General features: G+C 36.8%; 1 protein-coding gene across 2 annotated transcripts in view; it reads left to right on the top strand.

Moving 5' to 3' along the window:
• ZNRF2 (zinc and ring finger 2) overlaps nucleotides 1–18,012 on the top strand; it is a 111,839-nt gene extending 93,827 nt beyond the window's left edge. For both annotated transcript variants that reach the window (XM_025873093.2, XM_073899018.1), the window contains one exon: nucleotides 676–18,012. Coding sequence is in view for 1 of the 2 variants with exons in the window: in XM_073899018.1 (XP_073755119.1) it covers nucleotides 676–778 (103 nt within the window). In the remaining variant the exon portion in view is untranslated. The remainder of the gene's footprint in view (nucleotides 1–675) is intronic.
• Nucleotides 18,013–18,501: the final 489 nt, after the last annotated feature.

An 18,501-nucleotide genomic window follows, 5' to 3' on the forward strand; every position in this document is an offset into this window, starting at 1 on the left:
GTTAAAACATTTATTTATTTATTTTTAAAGATTTTATTTATTTGTCAGAGAGCGCACAAGCAGGGGAAGCGGCAGGCAGAGGGAGAAGCAGGCTCCCTGAGCCCGATGGTGGGACTTGATCCCAGGATCCTGGGATCATGATCTGAGCCTAAGGCAGATGCATAACCAACTGAGCCACCCAGGCGTCCCGGCTGTTAAAACTTTAAAACAAACAAACAAAAAAACAACATATAGCAGACATACAGCATTTCTGATGTTCTTCAGCCTAAGAATTTAATGGACAGCCCAAAATAGATATACATAACAAACTAAGGTTTTGATTAGTTAGGAAATTGTTTACTATTTTTATTGGAGGTTATTAGTTATTTAGGGGAAGGTTAATAGGTGTGTAGGTGTTATGTGTTGTGTGTTTTCTGTACTTCGGTGTGGTCTTTATTGTGGAGGGAGAATGACTTACGTGGTGGCTAATTTTTGTGACTGTTTTAAGCTTTAATTGGTCCTTCTGTCCTTCATGTGTTCTTTTGCAGAATACTAATTTTAGGAGTTTTTAGAATAGTAAGTATATGAAAATGCATAGCAATGTAAAGCAGTGTTCCTGGGAAATGGGTGTTGTATTTTGATTTGTATTAGTATTATGGACCACTGCTTAAACCTTATGCATCTGCTTCTACACAGGTTTTCTTGTCTTTCCAAGATGCTTGAAAAACTGAGAGGATATGAGGATCTGTCTCTGGAAAAAGAAAAACAAAACTGCAGGCATATTCAGCCAGAAATCTGAGTTCTGTGAGCCTTGGTAATGCAGAGATGGACAATCATACAGGGGAATAACCCTGCTGAAGAGAGGACAGTTGCCACAGAACTCAGTGTACCAAACATGCATATAAAGGACACACAGGGATTTTGAAAATGCTGCACATCCCTTAATAGTCATCTACATAGGTAACACTGATAAACATTTTGTATTCAGACGCCAAAGTTAACTGATTTAGAAGTTGATTTTATTAAGTTCTGTAGAGCCGCGCAACTAGTTGTGTTTTGACTTGTTTTTTGGTTGGGGGTCACTTTATTTTCCCCAACACGATGTTTCTGCATTCATCTAAAACTGAAAACCACATAATGTACTTCTTATAAATTAAAGTCTTAAATGTGAAACCAAGAAATGTAATCAAGCAGTAAAACATTGTCTGAATGTAGACCATGATCTCAAGTTCTTCTATTTTTTTCCCCCAAGAGTGGAAAATAGACTTATACATAGGAGAGCTAAAGTATGTTAATATTTGAAATGAAAAGTGTAACAGTACCAGAATGCAGTCCAAAGAGTAAATCAAGTTACATAATTACATTTTGATGAACTAAATCGAATTGCGATTTATTAAATGTATTATTTCCTCTTAAGTAAAACTGCTCAGTAATCAGTAATGAATCATCTTGCAGCTATGCAACTTTTAAAAAAAAAAATACAAATTACGAATTTTAAGTGCTGCCAGCTATAATAACTTTGTTTTAACGGGTATTTTTATTTGTTCTTTTCATGTAATTATTTTATTGTGCTTTGCATCTCCAGAAAGTTTTCCCACATTTGGGTAGAATGTTTAGCAGGTTGTAAACTTAGTAACTTATGAAAAGGGTAAAATAAAATTTTCTTGCATGGAACTTGGAATAATTTGAGGGACATTTTATATACTTTTAAAAATCAATTTAATCGGGATGCCAGATTTATAGCAATTTGCATCTTTAATTTTCCAGATAATCTGGAGGTTAGTGTTTGAAAAATGATTTTTTAAAGCAAATATGAAGATTTTGTTAATTTATAATTTATTAATGTGTTATTACTGTAATTGAAAATGTTATAGAGACTTTTAAATTCAGTCTTGTGTAGAAGGAAATGTATTAAGCAAAATTATGTGAATAAATATTCCCACAAAATACATTTGAATGGTTAAAAAATACTGGAAGAGAGCAATCAGGGCTACAATAGTGAATGTCTTTTTTTTTTTTAATATAAAAAGATACCAATAAGTAGATTTCATGTTTTCATCATACAGGGAAAATGTTATCAGTGAACATTTAAGCAGTGCACTTTACTTGGTATAATTGAAAGTTGCACAGTACTGTTTCCTTATTTTAAACTGTATTTAAGTATTTGCTTTTCTGTTTAATGCTGCTACTCTTATTCTCAAATTTTTCCCGTATTTCTGCTTCTGTTTCATATTTTTTGAAAGGGCATGTACAGGAGCAAATGCTGCTACCCAGAAAAATTGGTGTTTTAGAAGCAATTAAAAGAATTTTCATTGCTTTTTGTGTGATTCTAGACCAGATAACATTTTCCCTAAAGTTATGCTGTGAAATGCCTTTAGTTATGCTGCAGTTGACAAAAGCATCCAAAACCTCAGTTGTGACCACGGACAGCATGATTTCATAGGTGCTTTTTAAACCAGTTATGGGAAATACTCTTCCCTCAAGGAAAATATTCTTTCCTTAAATTTTTTTCTGTTATCATGAAATCTTAATAGGAATCCATTTTGTTTCACATTTTTAATTTTGTAAGCTTTAACACATAGACACATACCCCCCCCCCCCCGGAGAAGCCTCATAGAATATTCTGTGAATGATTCATTTTTTTCTACTACTGGTATATTGTTATGGTGAGAATTGTTTTGTTGTCTTCCGTTCTTGAAGGCAGAGATTAACTCTGGCTATAGTAATTACCTATTAATATTCTCCTGGAAGTTGATTTTCAGATACGATTTACTCATGGACTTTTTAATTTCCTAAGCTTATGTTCTTTTCCTTGTTTGTACCGTATTCTCGGTCTCTCGCTCAGCCTCTGATTCTCATAGGGTCCTGTGCGGCAGCTGCTACAGTGGGAGCCCTGTGCTGTAGAAGAAAGTTCAGTGTTTATTTGTGTCGAGTGCTATTTGATTATTATATTTGTCTAGAACAGTATTTACTTAAAATCTGTTTATAGCAATCCCTTTTTTGTTAAAATTGACAGAGGTTAGCACTTTTTTACTTTAAGTTCAGTCTCCATCAGTGATTCCTTAAAAGAATTTAGAAATTGAAAAGAAAATGTTTTTATAGCCCAGATACTCTGGTTTTTATTCAAAGTCAAAGTTGCTACTCTGGAAAATATTATAATATTCTACATAATGTGGCTTACAATATTTGTAAATCTGTACGTGGACACAGAATAGTGTAAGTAGGATATAAAATCACATTAGGTATATTTAAGTACATAGCTTGAAACTACTGACAAATGAATATTATGGAGGCAAAATAAAGATCAAAAACCTAGACACCAAGTTGGTGGTAGCTTTCTAGAATCTTTGTAAATAACATGTTTTCCAGTAAGATCGCACTTACATATTTAGAAAGCAATATGTTCTGAAATTTCACTTTAGTGCCACTCTTCATAATGGGTTTATTGCCAATTTTGACTCCTCGTTTTACTTTGATCTGGCTCTTTGGGTTTTGTTGTTGTTGCCAGAATGTATAAGAGATAGTAAGATTATTCTATCTTACTTTTTGACTTTTTGCCAGAGAAATTAGACTAAGCCTCATCTTAATCTCTGTTTTTCAGATCTGGTTATAAATCTGATATAGATTGTATTTTAAGAGCAGTGTTTGTGATTGAAATATAAATAATGGTTTCTATAACGATTTTTTTTTTGTGATAGCGGAACAACATTTAAAAGGCCATGTTAACTTGCATGCTATATGGGTTTTGGTTTCTTAGTGCAAGTCTTATACTTCTTTTAAATGTTATACTGTTATTTCAGTTCTCACCCACTAAACACTGTATTAGAATGTAGCCCCAAATGTCTGAGGGTGTGGCACTGTCAGCATATTTGCAATATGTATTTTGAAAAGATTTCAGGTTAAAAATGTATTCATGAAAATGGCATATTCCTTTTCAAAGCTTATTTTACTTTCTAAGTTTGGGTATAATGAAGTTTAAGAGCAGTCGTTTAAATTAACTTCCTATATAGCAAGACTAAGAGATATTTCTTTAAATGAAAAAAAACAATAAATTAAATGTAAATATTACCTAATTTTGTATACTAACTTGGAGAGTTGAAGAAAGGAAATTTCCTGACAATGAGCTACTATGTTCGAACAAAGCATGAAACTTTTTCTAAAAATTCAAGAATAATTGAATTTCGTATCTGATTGATAATCCATATTATGCATCAATAATATCCAAACCATCTTATTTTTCCACAGAGCAAGTTTACATATAAATCAGATTATTGAGAACTTTGTAAACTGCACAGAGGCAAATGTTGCTTATTAATTGTGAGTACAGTTCGTTAGTTGCAGGAAATCTTCTGGTTCATTGGGGCCATTTTCTTGCAGTTGGATCTATCTTGAGGTGAACTCAGTACATATTGACAATGTGTTAAATGTGAAGTGTCCCTTGTTCCTGTACAGATACTAAGTTTAAAAAAGAAAAAAAATTCCAGCATGCCAGTATTTTGTCTTTGGCCTATCACCCTGCAACCCCTTTTTTGAAGTGTGTAACTTCTGATTTTTTCTTTGCTATATTGTGAATAACAGTAGTTAAATTATCTGTTTTATTGTCTACTTTTCTTCTCTATCCAGATCTTTTCATTCTGAAACCAGATTGCTCCTTGGTTTTCTTTAGAGGAAGTTGCTACTTGGTATACTCCTACTAGTGATTCTTACTGGGGAACAGCTGAATGGGTAAAACTTCTGTTAATAACTTACCCAGGCAGTACTTTGAGTGCCGTATTCTGTGAGTGCTGTGTTTAAGTTAGGAAGCTGAATGTTCTTTTTAAATCACAGAATTCCTGAATTGAATGGGAAGTACCTGGTCTTTGAAGTTAAGCTGATTCTCTGGAAAGAACTAAAAGCGTGGAAGAAAACCAGATATATTAATGTTAAGTTTTAGCTGAAACATTACTATACTTAGGGGAGTTGGTATGTATTCAGATACTTAAGCCATCATTAATTTTAGACCAGTGGCTAATAATAAGATAAATTGTTGGTTGCTTGTTTATAGAGAAGCAAAGAGCAATATGGCATAAACTCATATCCCAGAAATAAAGGAAAAATTTTAAGGTGATACTGTAGTATCTGTCAACCAACATTGTGCTTCTTAGCTCTGCCCTGGACTGTGAGGCACCTGTCAGGACCCCACATCTTAGAATATGTGACTGATTTCTCCTATTATAAATTTTCATGCCTGCCTTTTTGATTTGATACGCTGAGATTGATAGGTACCAATGGTTTAATGTTTATAAACTTACAGTTCACCTCTGCCCTCTTTCCAGTGAACCTGGTGCTAGCGTTTTGAAAAGGTTACATTTTAGTCAGTAGCATTTTTGACACCTGTGTGCATATGATACAGTTAACAGACCCTGTGGGGAGATTAAGAGAGATTTTGGAATTTGATGATGGTATTGATCTTTATTACAGAAATCCATTACATTTTATTTCTTTGCAATGACTGAGTATCAGTTTCTTAGAAAATCACAGTAATAATATTCATTGCTTTGTTCATAGTTTCAACAATGACTGTTCTGTAATACCTCTTACTTTCCTCTATTAGAAAGTACTTTCCTGTTAAATAAGATCAGAAGCATCCATCACAAGAAATATAGAAAGTGTATTAGGAACAACTTGTATTAGTATGTTCTAAACTAAAATGGAACAATTCATTACTGCTATCTTAATAAATAAAACTTCCAAATGATCTTGCCAAATTATCCTGTTATTTAGAAATAGAAAATAGAATGTTTTCGAGGAAATTTGTCATATCTGCTGTAATGTCTAGAAGTTGGCAGTATATTACAATAAAACAGAATTATCTGATTGCTGAAAGGTTACCATGAATTAACTGATGTCACAGTTTCTTTATCTGTTTTTGTACACCCATTAAGTTAAACGTCTAAAATAGCTTGAGAAACAACTATGGTGGTAATGAACAAAGAGGTCTTCATTACCATAACCAGAAGTAAAAATGTACTTTGAAATTTCTAATGTGAAACCTATTTGTAAATTTTTTAATTGAAATATGATTGTAGTAGAGCTATTAAGTTTTGGGGAGGATGGTCTGTCTGTGTAATCATAACTTTTAAAATTTAGATTGTATTTGGTAATATTACATTTATGTTTTAAAAAGAGGAGTAATCTTTTGAAGTGCAGTTTTCATGATGTAAGAGCTATTGAGCTTTGTAGCAGAGTGGTTAAGAACACAGTTCTGGAGCCAGACTGCCTGGTTTTGCTATCTCTTTGACATTGGGCGAGATGCTTAACTTCTCTGTGCCTTGCCTCTGCCTATAAACCTATAAAAAGAGGTGAAGAAACTACTACCTACCTCAAGGTTGTGAGGCTCAATGGGGAAGGTACATGTATGCACCAGACACACAGTAAACAATAATATTAGGGGTAATTATAGACAATAAAAATATCTGTGCCCATCTATGAATAATTTTTGTTATTCTCTCCAGTCATGAGGTAGCAGAGTAATGTCTTAGACTTTAGCTGATGCATTTAAGAAACCTACGTATATAATAGAAGCTATAGTGGATTCTGTTCTTCCTTCTTGCTAAAATCTAGAGGTTTACTGTCCCAGCAATTCTGTATTAAGCATACTTGGTTCCGTGGACTGTTAGGGACCAAAAATAACAGAAATCTAAGCTAGCTAATCTCTAAGACCTTAATCTTTACTGGGGGAAGCAAATAAGTAAGCAAGCATATAATAAAGAGTAATAATTGCTGTTATGGACATGTACACAAGGTATAGTAGGGGTAGTGAGGAAGGTCACTGGATTAGGCAAGGGAATGATGAAACAAAGTTTTTAAGAACAAATAGGTCATACATAACTCCAGGGGATATGGATAAAAGGACATGTGCAGTGGGAGGTTTGGGAAGGGTATTCCTAAGGCAGAGAGCATAGCACATACAAGCAGGACATTCTAGGAGAGTTGCTCTGTCTAGAGAGGCAAGCAGATATCAGAGCACGAAGGGATATATGTGCCAAACTAAAATTGGAGGACCTTTTTTTTTTTTTTAAGGTTTTATTTATTTGACAGAGACACAGTGAGAGAGGGAACACAAGCAGGGGGAGTGGGAGAGGGAGAAGCAGGCTTCCCACAAACAGGGAGCCCAATGTGGGGCTCAATCCCAGGACCCTGGGATCATGATCTGAGCCGAAGGCAGATGCTTAATGACTGAGCCACCCAGGCGCCCCACAATTGGAGGATCTTAAGCAGGAAAAAGACAGATTTACTCATCAGATTAGAGAAGAATGAAACTAGAGGCAGAGAGACCTTGTTAGAAAATGGTTAGCAGTTCGGGCAAAATAGAGGCAAAACTAAAGGAATGACTATAGGGAAAGGAAGGATGAAGAACTTGAAAATTTAGAGAGGAAAGTGGACTCATCTTGGTAATCATTTACATGTGGGGGATGAGAGACCAGACCAGGACAACTCCATCTGTACTTTCTCCACATCGTGAAGGGGTGGGGTGAGTCTTAAGGACAGAATATCTCCACTTGGGGAAAGCTGATTATGTCAAATATTCCTGGAGAGCCTGAGATAAAGAACACCAACTCTAACATAAACTGGATCTGAAATGGGAGGCAGAGCCTTGAGAAAGAAGCCAGACAGGAATAGTTGGCAGGTTGTGAGAAGGCAGAACAATATACGTGGTGGCGGCGGGGCGGGGGGGTGGTGGTGCTGTAAAGGTTCAGGAGTTGTCTAGCCACAAACGTTGCCAACACTATTAGAGTCAGTAAGCGCTTGATAAGTGGGGTACACTGCACCAGTACAATGACATCTAGGTTTGTTGAGTTGGACCTCTCCCAAAACCCCTCCCAAAACCCCACCCTCGCATTCCCCCCTTAACTTCAGATGCCTGTTGGAATAGGGCCATGTTTTCTCAGGTTTGCGTGGTGAAATGCTAAGATGCATTCTGGAATATGAGGTTTTCTCTCTGGTCCTTTTGTCCCAGACCCTTTGAGTTATGCTTGTCTTCTTGGCCACTCACACCAGAAGGAAGGTATTATTGGAAGTCGAGTATTTGTAGAAGTTGGTATACAGGAAAGGTGGGTGCTACTTTGGGATAGGTGAGTTAGGCTGAGCAAGAGGGGGACCAGAAGAGGTTTACTAGTTTCTGGAAGGCTGTACGTTGCCAGTGAGTGCTTCATGACTATCTTTGTTTAGTGAAGGACAGAAAAAGAGGACTGATAAGCTTATATTTAGTTCCTGGAGAAGCAGCAGAAACCCTGGGATATCCTTGTATTATATTAGGTCAGGTAGTCCGTTCTCCTCAGAGATTCCCTAATCTAATACGGCATATCTGTGAGGACACCAGACTTTGACAGGTTTCTCTGAATTGGTTCGAAGATGCACCAGTAGGTAACTTGGAACTTCCTAGACCAGGAATTCCTACAAAGCAAGGCCTGTTAGAATAATAGAAACTTAACACCTTAGAGGGAATTGTCCTAAAATGTGAAAAAAAAAACAAAAAACCCTTATATTCAAAAATATAATTGCATGATTTAAGATTTGACTTCTCATGTAAAATAAAGTGAAAGTGCTTTTTCTGCAACACCTTAATGATGCCGTAATTATAAGACCGTTGTTAAATTCTGCCATATAGTGCCTTACTCGTCTGGTTCTTTTCCATGAACTTATGAATTCAGTGTTCATTATTTTATGAGCGTTAAAAAGTACCTGACCAAAAACTAACTCCCCAACAAAGTCAGTGTAAGACTTAAATTCTTTCTGATTGGCTTGATAATTTAGTAGCTGGGTAACTGAAAACAAACTGTGTACTGTTAGCAATGCAGATTTATATTTCAGAAAAATATCAAATAACTGGATGTCCTGAACCTTTTAAAGTAGCTCATTTATAAATTAAAAGTGTTATTAAATCTGTAAATGTTAAGGATATTTGTTATCCAAATAGAGGATATCCATCAAGGGAGTCAAACAGTATACAGTTCATCCACTGTTGGAGTTCAAACATTGCAAAGGCTAAAGGCCTTCCTAGGTCTTTAAATATCCAAATTATTGTCATTTTAGCATGTAATTGGTATAAAAATTGTCAGTGAGATATTTTTAGATGTTTTTTCAATTTTTGAAATCTGATGTATATTATAGCACATCTGTATTTGGAAATAGCCACATTTTAAGTGCTCAAGAGCCAATGTGACCAGGGGCTGATGGGTCTAGATGACTCTGGGAGGTTGGTTTTCCACTCTAATCTATCCTCACCTAAATATTTTTGAAGGTCTTATAATTCAAACTTGGTCTCTGAAAGTTAATTAGGTACTATGCATGAGCAGAGCTAATCCTCTTTTGTTACTAAACTGAGTCAGAGTTCCTAATTTTTTCAGTGAGACTGGAAATACCTTGAAAAGGTTGATTTAAGGAATCCTCTTTATTTGCTTTCACAAATGTCACTGGCTTTTGTTACGACTACAGCGTTTTGGTAAAGATGCACAAGCTCTGAATAACTGAGTCAGTGTTACAGTTAGGAGTTGGTTTGTTTGTGGTGACCAACAGGAGTTGTAAGCAGTGCTGATGAATAGCTCTAGTCTGAGTTGTCCCCTGTGTAGAGCCCTGTGGGGACAGTTGCGGGAGTTTCAGGCCTTCTAGCAGTAGTTAACTTTGTACCACATCCGTGCTTAGACTGCTAAAACTTGTCCACCAGACCCTCATTCACAAAACCGAGACTCTTCCAAATCCAGCGTTGAGAGTCACCAGTGGTGAAGTCTGAGCTGTCTTCAGTAAGCTGCTCCCTGGTTTGTGTGGGAGTTCTGTGCTCAAGCACCCTGTTCCCTGTTAAAAGGAGTCAGGGGTAGAATTGCCAGCGAGTTTGTCCACAAGGATGGCTACACCATGGGAAAACAGGTATATTGCACTCTCCAACTTTGGGATCCCTGCAAGTCAGTAATCCTTAAAACTTGACTGAAGATTAGATCAACTTGGGAGGTAGGAAGGGAAGACAGTTTTTTAAAAACTGTTAAGCCCTTTACCCCACACCAGAGATTCTGAGTTAATTGTTGTGGTGTGTGTGGTGTGTACACAGCCAGTCTACAACTTGATCTGGGGTTTTCTCACACCCCAAATGGAGTGTCAGCCCTTGGCTGGGGTGGGGGGGCGCGCCAAGCATGTCATAGACCTTTACCGCTAACATCTTGCTACATCCCCTCCAGGTCTCTTTCCTCAAACTTAACGGCTCTTTTTGACTGCGAAAACCTTTCCTATATCATTACCTGTTCTTCCAACTCTGTGGTTCATAGAATAAACTGCCTGTGTCAGCCAGGCTGGGGTCCTTGAATTTTTTTTTTCTCCATTTTGCACACCAAAGTTTGTAGATTGCTAAAAGCCCTTTCTGCCTCCAGAACTTGGCTCTGATAAATCAGAAGCCTTTTAGCTTCCAGGTACATGTTTCTTCCTTTGGCTTTAAAAAAAAAACTTTGACATCAAAGTTGAGCAATGATGTCTTACTTTTGATTCTTGTCTGTCCTTCCTGAAGTAGCAGCTGCCTGTGAGTCACTGAGTGAGTAGCCATAAGCACCAGCAACGAAAGGCCTGAGAAATGCGGCAGTTACTAGTTCAGAAATAGCATTCTGTTACACCTACAGCAATCACCAGAAAGCCACTAGAGGTAACTGAGTATGTGAGTAGCTGTTGTGTGATTTTCATTCTCGGAGCTCTGTTGGTAATCTTGAAGTCTTCTCAGCCTGAAGAAGAATGTGTGGGAGTTACTTGAACTGGAACAGGGTGAACTGAAGTGTGGGTTCATTCATTTAGCACATATTTATTGAACATTGGATAGAAGTACAATACTGTGAGACACCACATGGACGCCGATGTGGAAAAAGTTTCTGCCCTTAGGTTGCTTATGATTTCAGTATTTTTAGCAAAGGCTGGTGATGAGGCATAGCATAGCAAATATATAAATAACATGGTGTGTGAAACCTAGCTCTTGAATAAGCATTTGTGTCAGATCTGTCAAGGCGTAAGATTACTAAAGTCATTGGAAAACACTTTATGTGACTGTGCCTCTGTTAACAGTTGCATGCTCGTGCCAGCCTTGGTATGGTGTCAGTGCTGCTCAAACAGGTGAAAACAGATGAAAGTTCTGCAAACACTAGGATTGCAGGAGAGGCAGACAGACAGATTTGTTAGCTCATTTCCATTTTTCAGAGGCCTGGTTCCTCAATCAAAATGGTGATATATTTCTAATCAGACTTTTTTCTTAACAGCTTTTTTTTAAAAGCAGCTCCAGTAAGTTATAATTTACACACAACAAAAACATGTAAGTGTACAGTCTGGTGAGTTTGGATACATAGATACACCTGTGCAGCTATCACCACAATCGAGATGGAGAACACTTCCGTCACCCCTCAAAAGGTACCCGAAGCCCCTTTACATCCCGTTCCCACCCATCCACCATCCACCCCTAGGCAGCCATTGATCTGCTTGTGTCACTGTAGATTAGCTGAAAACATTCAGTATGTCCTTTATTTGTGTAAGGCTTGTTTTGCTCAGCATATCTGTGAGCGGCATCGGTGTTATTGCTTGAATCAGTTCTTTTTTATTGCTGAGTAGTATCCCATTGTATGACTGTCCTACAGTTTGTTAGCCACTCCCCTATTGGTGGACACTGGGCTCTTTCCAGTTTGGGCTATTATGAATAAAGTGGCTGTGAACAGTGATACATAATGATTTCATGTCTCTTGAATAAATAGACATGGAGTGGAATAATTGAATCCTCTGGTAAATATTTGTTTCACTTCCTAAGATACTGCCTGTTTTCCAAAGTGACCGTACCATTTTCCATTCTCCCCAGTGCTGTGTGAGGGTTTTCCCACATTATTGCCAATACTTGCTGTTGTCAGTATTTTGAATTTTGGCCATTCTCATGGGTATGTAGTGGTATCTCGTGATTTAGTTTGAATTTACCTAACCATTAATGATATTAACATCTTTTTTTTTTAAAGATTTTATTTATTTATTTATTTGAGAGAGAGAGAGAGAAACAGCATGAGAGGGGAGAGGGTCAGAGGTAGAAGCAGACTTCCCGCCAAGCCGGAAGCCCGATGTGGGACTCGATCCCAGGACTCCAGGATCATGACCTGAGCCGAAGGCAGTCGCCTAACCAACTGAGCCACCCAGGCACCCGATATTAACATCTTAACATTTGTCATTCCTGTCATTCTTTTGGTGGAAGGTCTCTTGAAATCTTTATCCCATTATGTTTAGATTTTGTGGGGGTATAATTTACACACCATAAAATCCAGTCATTTAAAGTGTTCTGAGTTTACCCATGTTTAGCATGCATTTGTAATTCTTTACTTATTTTTGCTGCATAGTTTTCTATTATATGGATATACCACATTTTTTCATTCATCAGTTGATGGAAATTTGGATTGTTTCCACTTTTTGGCTATTATGAATAATACTGCTATGAACATCCACTTCAAGTCTTTGTGTGGACATAGGTTTTTTTTCATTTGTCTTGGGTAAGTACCTAGAAGTAGAATTGCTAGGCAAAAAGTTTGCCATCATTCTTTTAAAAAAATTTTTAATTTACATGCCATAAAATCTGCCATTTTGAAGTGTACAATTCAGTGTTTTTAGAATGTTCACAAGGCTCTGCAGTCATCAGTCTAGTTTTAGAACATTTACGTCACTCCAAAAGGAAACCCCATACCCATCAGTAGTCATGCTCAGTTCTCCCCTTCTCCCCTTGCTCTTGGGAATCACTAATCTACTTTGTCTCTCTTTGGATCTGCCTATTCTGGACATTTCATTAAAAAGGAATCATATGATACGTGTCCTTTTGTGTCTGGTTTCTTTCACTTAGTGTAATATTCTCAAGGTTCATCCATGCTATACCACATATCAGTACTTCATTTTTTTAAATGGCTGAATACTATTCCACTGTATGGATACATCAGATTTTGTTGATGGACATTTGGGTTGTTAACACTTTTTGGCTATCTTGAATAATATTGCTATGAGCATTTATTTGTGCACAAGTCTTCTTGTGAACAAATGTCTTCAATTACCTTGGGTTAGAATTGCAGGGTGGGATGTATGGCGACTTTGTGTTTAACATGGAAACTGACAAACTTTTTCCAAAGTGGCTGCACCATTTTACATTCCCACCACCAGTGGGTAAAGGTTTTAATTTCCCCCCATCCTCACCTGACACTTGGTATTGTCCATCTTTTTTAACATAACTATCCTAGTGGCTATGAAGTAGTATCTCATTGTGGCTTTGATTTGCATTTCTCTGACTAATTATGTTCAGCATCTTTTCATGTGCTTATTGGCCATTTGTCTTATCTTCGGAGAAATGTTGGTTCAAATCTTTCCCCACTTTAAAATTATTTTTTTATTATTGAGTTTTAAGAATTTTTTTAAAGATTTCTTTATTCCAGAGAGCGAGTACGAGTGTGCTCACATGGATGGGAGCAGGGGGAGGGGCAGAGGGAAAGGGAGAGAGGCAGATTCCCTGCCGATCACAGAGCCTGACGATCACAGAGCCTGACGTCGGGGCTCCATCTCATGACCCTCAGATCATGACCTGAGCGGAAACCAAGAGTCAGATGCTCAACTGACTGAGCCACCCAGGTGCCCCTTAAGAATTTTTTTACTATGTTCTGAACTCTAGACTTTTGTCAGATACATGATTTGCAAATATTTTCTCCCGTTCTGTGCATTGTCTTTTCACTTTTTTTTTTCTTGATAAGGACCTTTGCAGCACAAAAGTTTTCATCTCGATGAAGTCCAATTTATCTAAATTTTTTTCTTTGACTGCTTGTGCTTTAGGTGTCTCTAAGAAACCATCGCCTCATCCAAAGTTATGAAGATTTACACCTGTTTTCCTCCAAGAGTTTTATAATGTTAGCCCTTACATTAGATCTTTGATCCATTTGGAATTAATTTTTATGTAAAATGTGAGGTGTGGGGTCCGACTTCATTCTTTTCCATGTGGATGTCCAGTTCCAGCACCATTTGTTGAAAGGACTATTCTTTCCCCCATTGAAGTATCTTGCCTCCCTTGTTGAAAATCAACTGACTATAAATGTGTGGATTTATTTCACAACTCTTAGTTTTCTTCCATTGATCTTTGTCTGTCTTTATGCCAGTACCAAACTATAATCTTGATAACTATATATTTGTAATATGTTTTGGAATGGGGAAGTGTTTTTGGCTTAGAAATGGAAGTTTTTCATGTCACTTGAACTAAAAATTAGGGAATGCCAGTTTGTAAAACATTAGGGTAGCTTTACATTTTTGCATAAACTAAATGATGGTGTCATACAAATAATGGGAAAGTTCTCAACTGGGCATTTTTCCCTTATTTGAGTTGATCATAATCTTGGCTTTATAGTATCTTTACGAATGCCCTCCTGTCCTTCCCTTGTATAGCGGGGTGAAAACTGAAACCATGATGATGGTTGCTGTTAAGTATTTGACTGTCAAGTTAGTGTATAGTTTTGTAAAAATCCTTCTTTGAGACAGTTCCAAAAATAAATATGTAGGTACTTACACAGTTAAGTACTAAATGTACTATTACCTCAAGTCCCATTGTAGATAGATAATCGCGCTTAATATTTGGTGACTATACTTATCAATCTGTATAAACATAATTTTACATGCATAGTGTCACACCAAACATTATCTTTCAGCCTGTGCATTCAATAGTATATCATAAATATTTGTGTCATTAAATACAAATTTTATAATTTTGATAACATAGTACTGTTGAAATATTTATAATTTCATTTACAGTGCTATTGTTGAAAATTTAAGCTGTTTCTATGTTACTCTCTTGACACAGGAGTTCAATTTGCCTGAACTCTGGGCAAAACTGAATTTTCTCACTATTTTTCCATCTTTGCTCTTCTGATAAGTGCAAAATCAGTTTTCATTACATTTCTTTAATTTTGGCTGTAGTTGAACATCTTTTCATTGGTGTCCTGGCCATTTGTATTTCCTTGCAAATTATTTGTTTATGACCATTGCCTCTTTTTGTTTTTTTTTCCCCTTAATGGTTTAAGATATTTTTAAATGTTAAGACTATTACTTTTTAATATACATTACAAATGTGCTTTTCAGTTTGTTATTTCACTTTGAGTTTTATTTATGATAGTGTTCCTTTCCTTTGGTTTGTTTTGCTTTTTTTCTGTTCAATGTTTTTACCTTTTCGTAAAAATAATCACATTTATGAATTTTTGCCTTTATGTTTTTTTCTTTTGTGGGCATGCTTAAAAGGATTTTACCCATCTTAAGTTTACATAGATATTTGCTTGTATTTTCTCCTGGTACTTTTTATTTTTTAGTACATTTAAATTTATAATCCATCTATTATAACACAACTTTTAAAAATCATAGAACTTTTTGTTTGGCACAATTAAGTGTCTTAGTAGGTAGATTTTGCTTTATTTTTGGAAAATCACCTACGTAAGCTTTTAAAGGCCCATTGTACCAATGCTGGAATAAGAATTAATGGTGAGATACAGTTTTTATACATAATATTTATGCCCTTTCTCAATATTCCAACTCTGCATAAGTGTCACTTCCTCAGATAGGCTGTCTCTGCCTACCCTGTCTTATTAAAGTATACTCTCTGATTATTCTGTCTAATGAAGACTACACTCATTGCTCTGTATCTTCTTCCCTGTTTAATTTTCTTCATAGCACTTAGCACTGTCTGACCTCATCATATTTGCTTACTACTCTCCCACCGGAGTGTGGATTCCATGAAAGCAGGGATCTTTTCTGTTTTGTTCATTGCTATATCCCCAGAACCTAGAACTGATTCTGGTGCATAGTAGCCACTCAATAAATATTTTAAGTCGGTGACAGTGTTTTAAAGTATATCATTGTGGTAATTTTTTGATGTGTTAACTTTTGTTGAGATGTGTGAAAGAAAATTGTATCTGAAATTAGAAATTAAAAATTAGTAGAGGAATATAATTCAATATAAAATGAAACTGTGCAGTCATCTAATGCTGGGGGCATAGATTGACCACACCTAAGTCAGTCACATCAGCCTTTTGATCTTGTTCAAGGTTTTGTGTTAGGATATTCTAATGAAAGTGATAGCTTGTATTTGGAGCCTTCTCTGAGCGCCTGCCATTGTGCTCAGCACAACTATCTCATTTAATCCTTACAACAACCCTATCAAAAAGGGATTTTCATCCTCATCTTCACAGATGAGGAAACTTGAGGAGACTAAGTGATTTGCCCCAGAGCAAACCAGTGGTACGTAACTGAACTTGAAATTATGAATACAAATATCAGGATTCCTGGCTCCAGAAATGTGAAAGTATACTAGCAGGAGTTTGTAGAGCATTATAAAGGCAAAGCTCACTGATCTGCCCTCATCCCCAATTTCCCTATTTTCCTTACCCTGCTCTAGAACAACTACCTGACAGACTTTATTTATTGTCACTCTTTCTCCTTCCAGAATGTAAGTGCTGCAAAGTCAGATTAGTCCGTTAGTTTTGTTCACTGTTGCATCCATGGGGTCTAAAACACTACCTGGCATATAGTTGGCTCTCAGTAAGCTGAGTAATAAGACTAACATACTGGGGAAGTGTGACAAGGAGGCAAACTAGTGTAAGGAATATTATCTTCTTACATTGGAGTTTATGAACCAAGAAGCAGAGATATAAGGATATTCACTGGAGGGATGGAGGTTATGACCATCAGAACTCAAATCAGACCATTGAGTTCGTTAGGACTTCTAAGGAGTAGGCTTGACGGGGACTGGAGTCGGGTGGATGGGGTAGTGGAGCGGCTTCCTTTTTTCTTGTACTCTTCTGTAAGATTTGATTTTTTTATCATACATCAGTTACTTAAGTAATAAAAGCATTTTTGGACTTCAATTTCTGGTGATGGCTAATAAAATGTTGATTAAAAAAATAAATGAAAAAATAGAAACTCCCAGGTCAGTTTTTGGAGGGAAGTCTGTGACCAAGTGGGGAAATGGAACATTGGAACGACAAAGCTACAAGAGTTGTGATCTGTAAAAGAGGGCTGTGTTGGTGTTATTGGAGCAGGTGAGGAAAAGAAATAGAAAAGGCAGTTTCTCTGGGAGTTTTGTGTAGATTTGCTTTCCTGAAGATTAGCTCCTTAAGTACGCATAGTTGGATGGGCCAAGATTCTCAGAATCTCAGCTTGACAGAAGCACAACAATCTTTGGACAAAGGCTCATCCCAAGCCTTTAATGCTTTTTCAAGGTTAATATGCAGCAAACAAAGATTCTTGCAAGTTATGCAAACAACCTGAATGTGAATGAGAATCAACAGAAATCAGAGATTACATAGACTGGTTACTATAATTGTCATTTTTTAAAGTTTACTGAGATAATTTACATAAAGTAAAATTCACCCTTTTTAGTGTGCTGTTGTATGAATTTTGATAAATGTGTGTGCTCACATACCCATCAACACAAGATAGAAATCAGTTCATTACCCACAGAATGTTCCCTATGCTCCCCTACCTCCCCCAGCTCAAGCCTCCAGCAACTACTGCTCTGTTTTCTTCCCTGTAGTTCTGTTTTAGAGAATAGCCTGTAAATGAAATCGCATATGGTATGTAGATTTTGAGCCTGCTTCTTTCACTTAGCTAAATCACTTGAGGGCGCCTGGGTGGCTCAGTCGTTAAGCATCTGCCTTTGGCTCAGGTCATGATCCCTGGGTCCTGGGATGGAGCCCTACATTGGTCTCCCTGCTCAGCGGGTAGCCTGCTTCTCCCTCTCCCACTCCCCCTGCTTGTGTTCCTGCTCTCGCTATGTCTTTCTCTGTCAAAGAAATAAAATCTTTAAAAAAATAAAAAATCACTTGAGATTCATCATGTTGTTGTATGTATCAGTAGTTTGGTCCTTTTAATTGCTGAATAGTAATCCATTGTGAATGTACCATGTTTTGTTCATCATTTACAAGTTGAAGGAGATTTGGGTTGTTTCCAATTTTTACTGATGACAAATAAAGCTGCTGTTAACATTCACCTAAAGGTTTTTGTGTGTGAACAGATTTCATTTCTCTTGGGTGCCTTTCTAGAAGTGGGATTGCTGGGTTGTATGATAACTATATGATAAATTTGCCAAACAGTTTTTTGAAGCGGTAGTACCATTTTGCATTCCCACCACAATGTACAGGAATTCCAGGGGGTTCACGGCCTCACTGGAACTCAGTATTGGTGGGGGTGGGTGGTGGTGGTGGTGGTGGTGGTGGTGGTGATGGTTTTACTTTGCTTTTTTTGTTTATTTTTGTTACACTGGGTGTATGGTTTATCTCATTGTTTTTTATTTCCATTTCCCTAATAACAAATGATGTTGAATTATTTTTTCACATTCTTATTTGTTGTCTGTATCTTCTTTAAAAGCAAAGGATTAAACTCATACATATTTTTTTTTAAACTGGGGTTTTGTTTTTTTAGTTATTGAGTCTTTAGAATTCTTTTTATATTCTAAATACAAATCATTTATCAAAAACT

This window comes from Callorhinus ursinus, unplaced genomic scaffold (genome assembly GCF_003265705.2).
Source record: "Callorhinus ursinus isolate GAN/ISIS: 27379988/994484 unplaced genomic scaffold, GSC_fseal_2.0 scaffold12, whole genome shotgun sequence".
NCBI classification, from domain to species: Eukaryota; Metazoa; Chordata; class Mammalia; order Carnivora; family Otariidae; genus Callorhinus; species Callorhinus ursinus.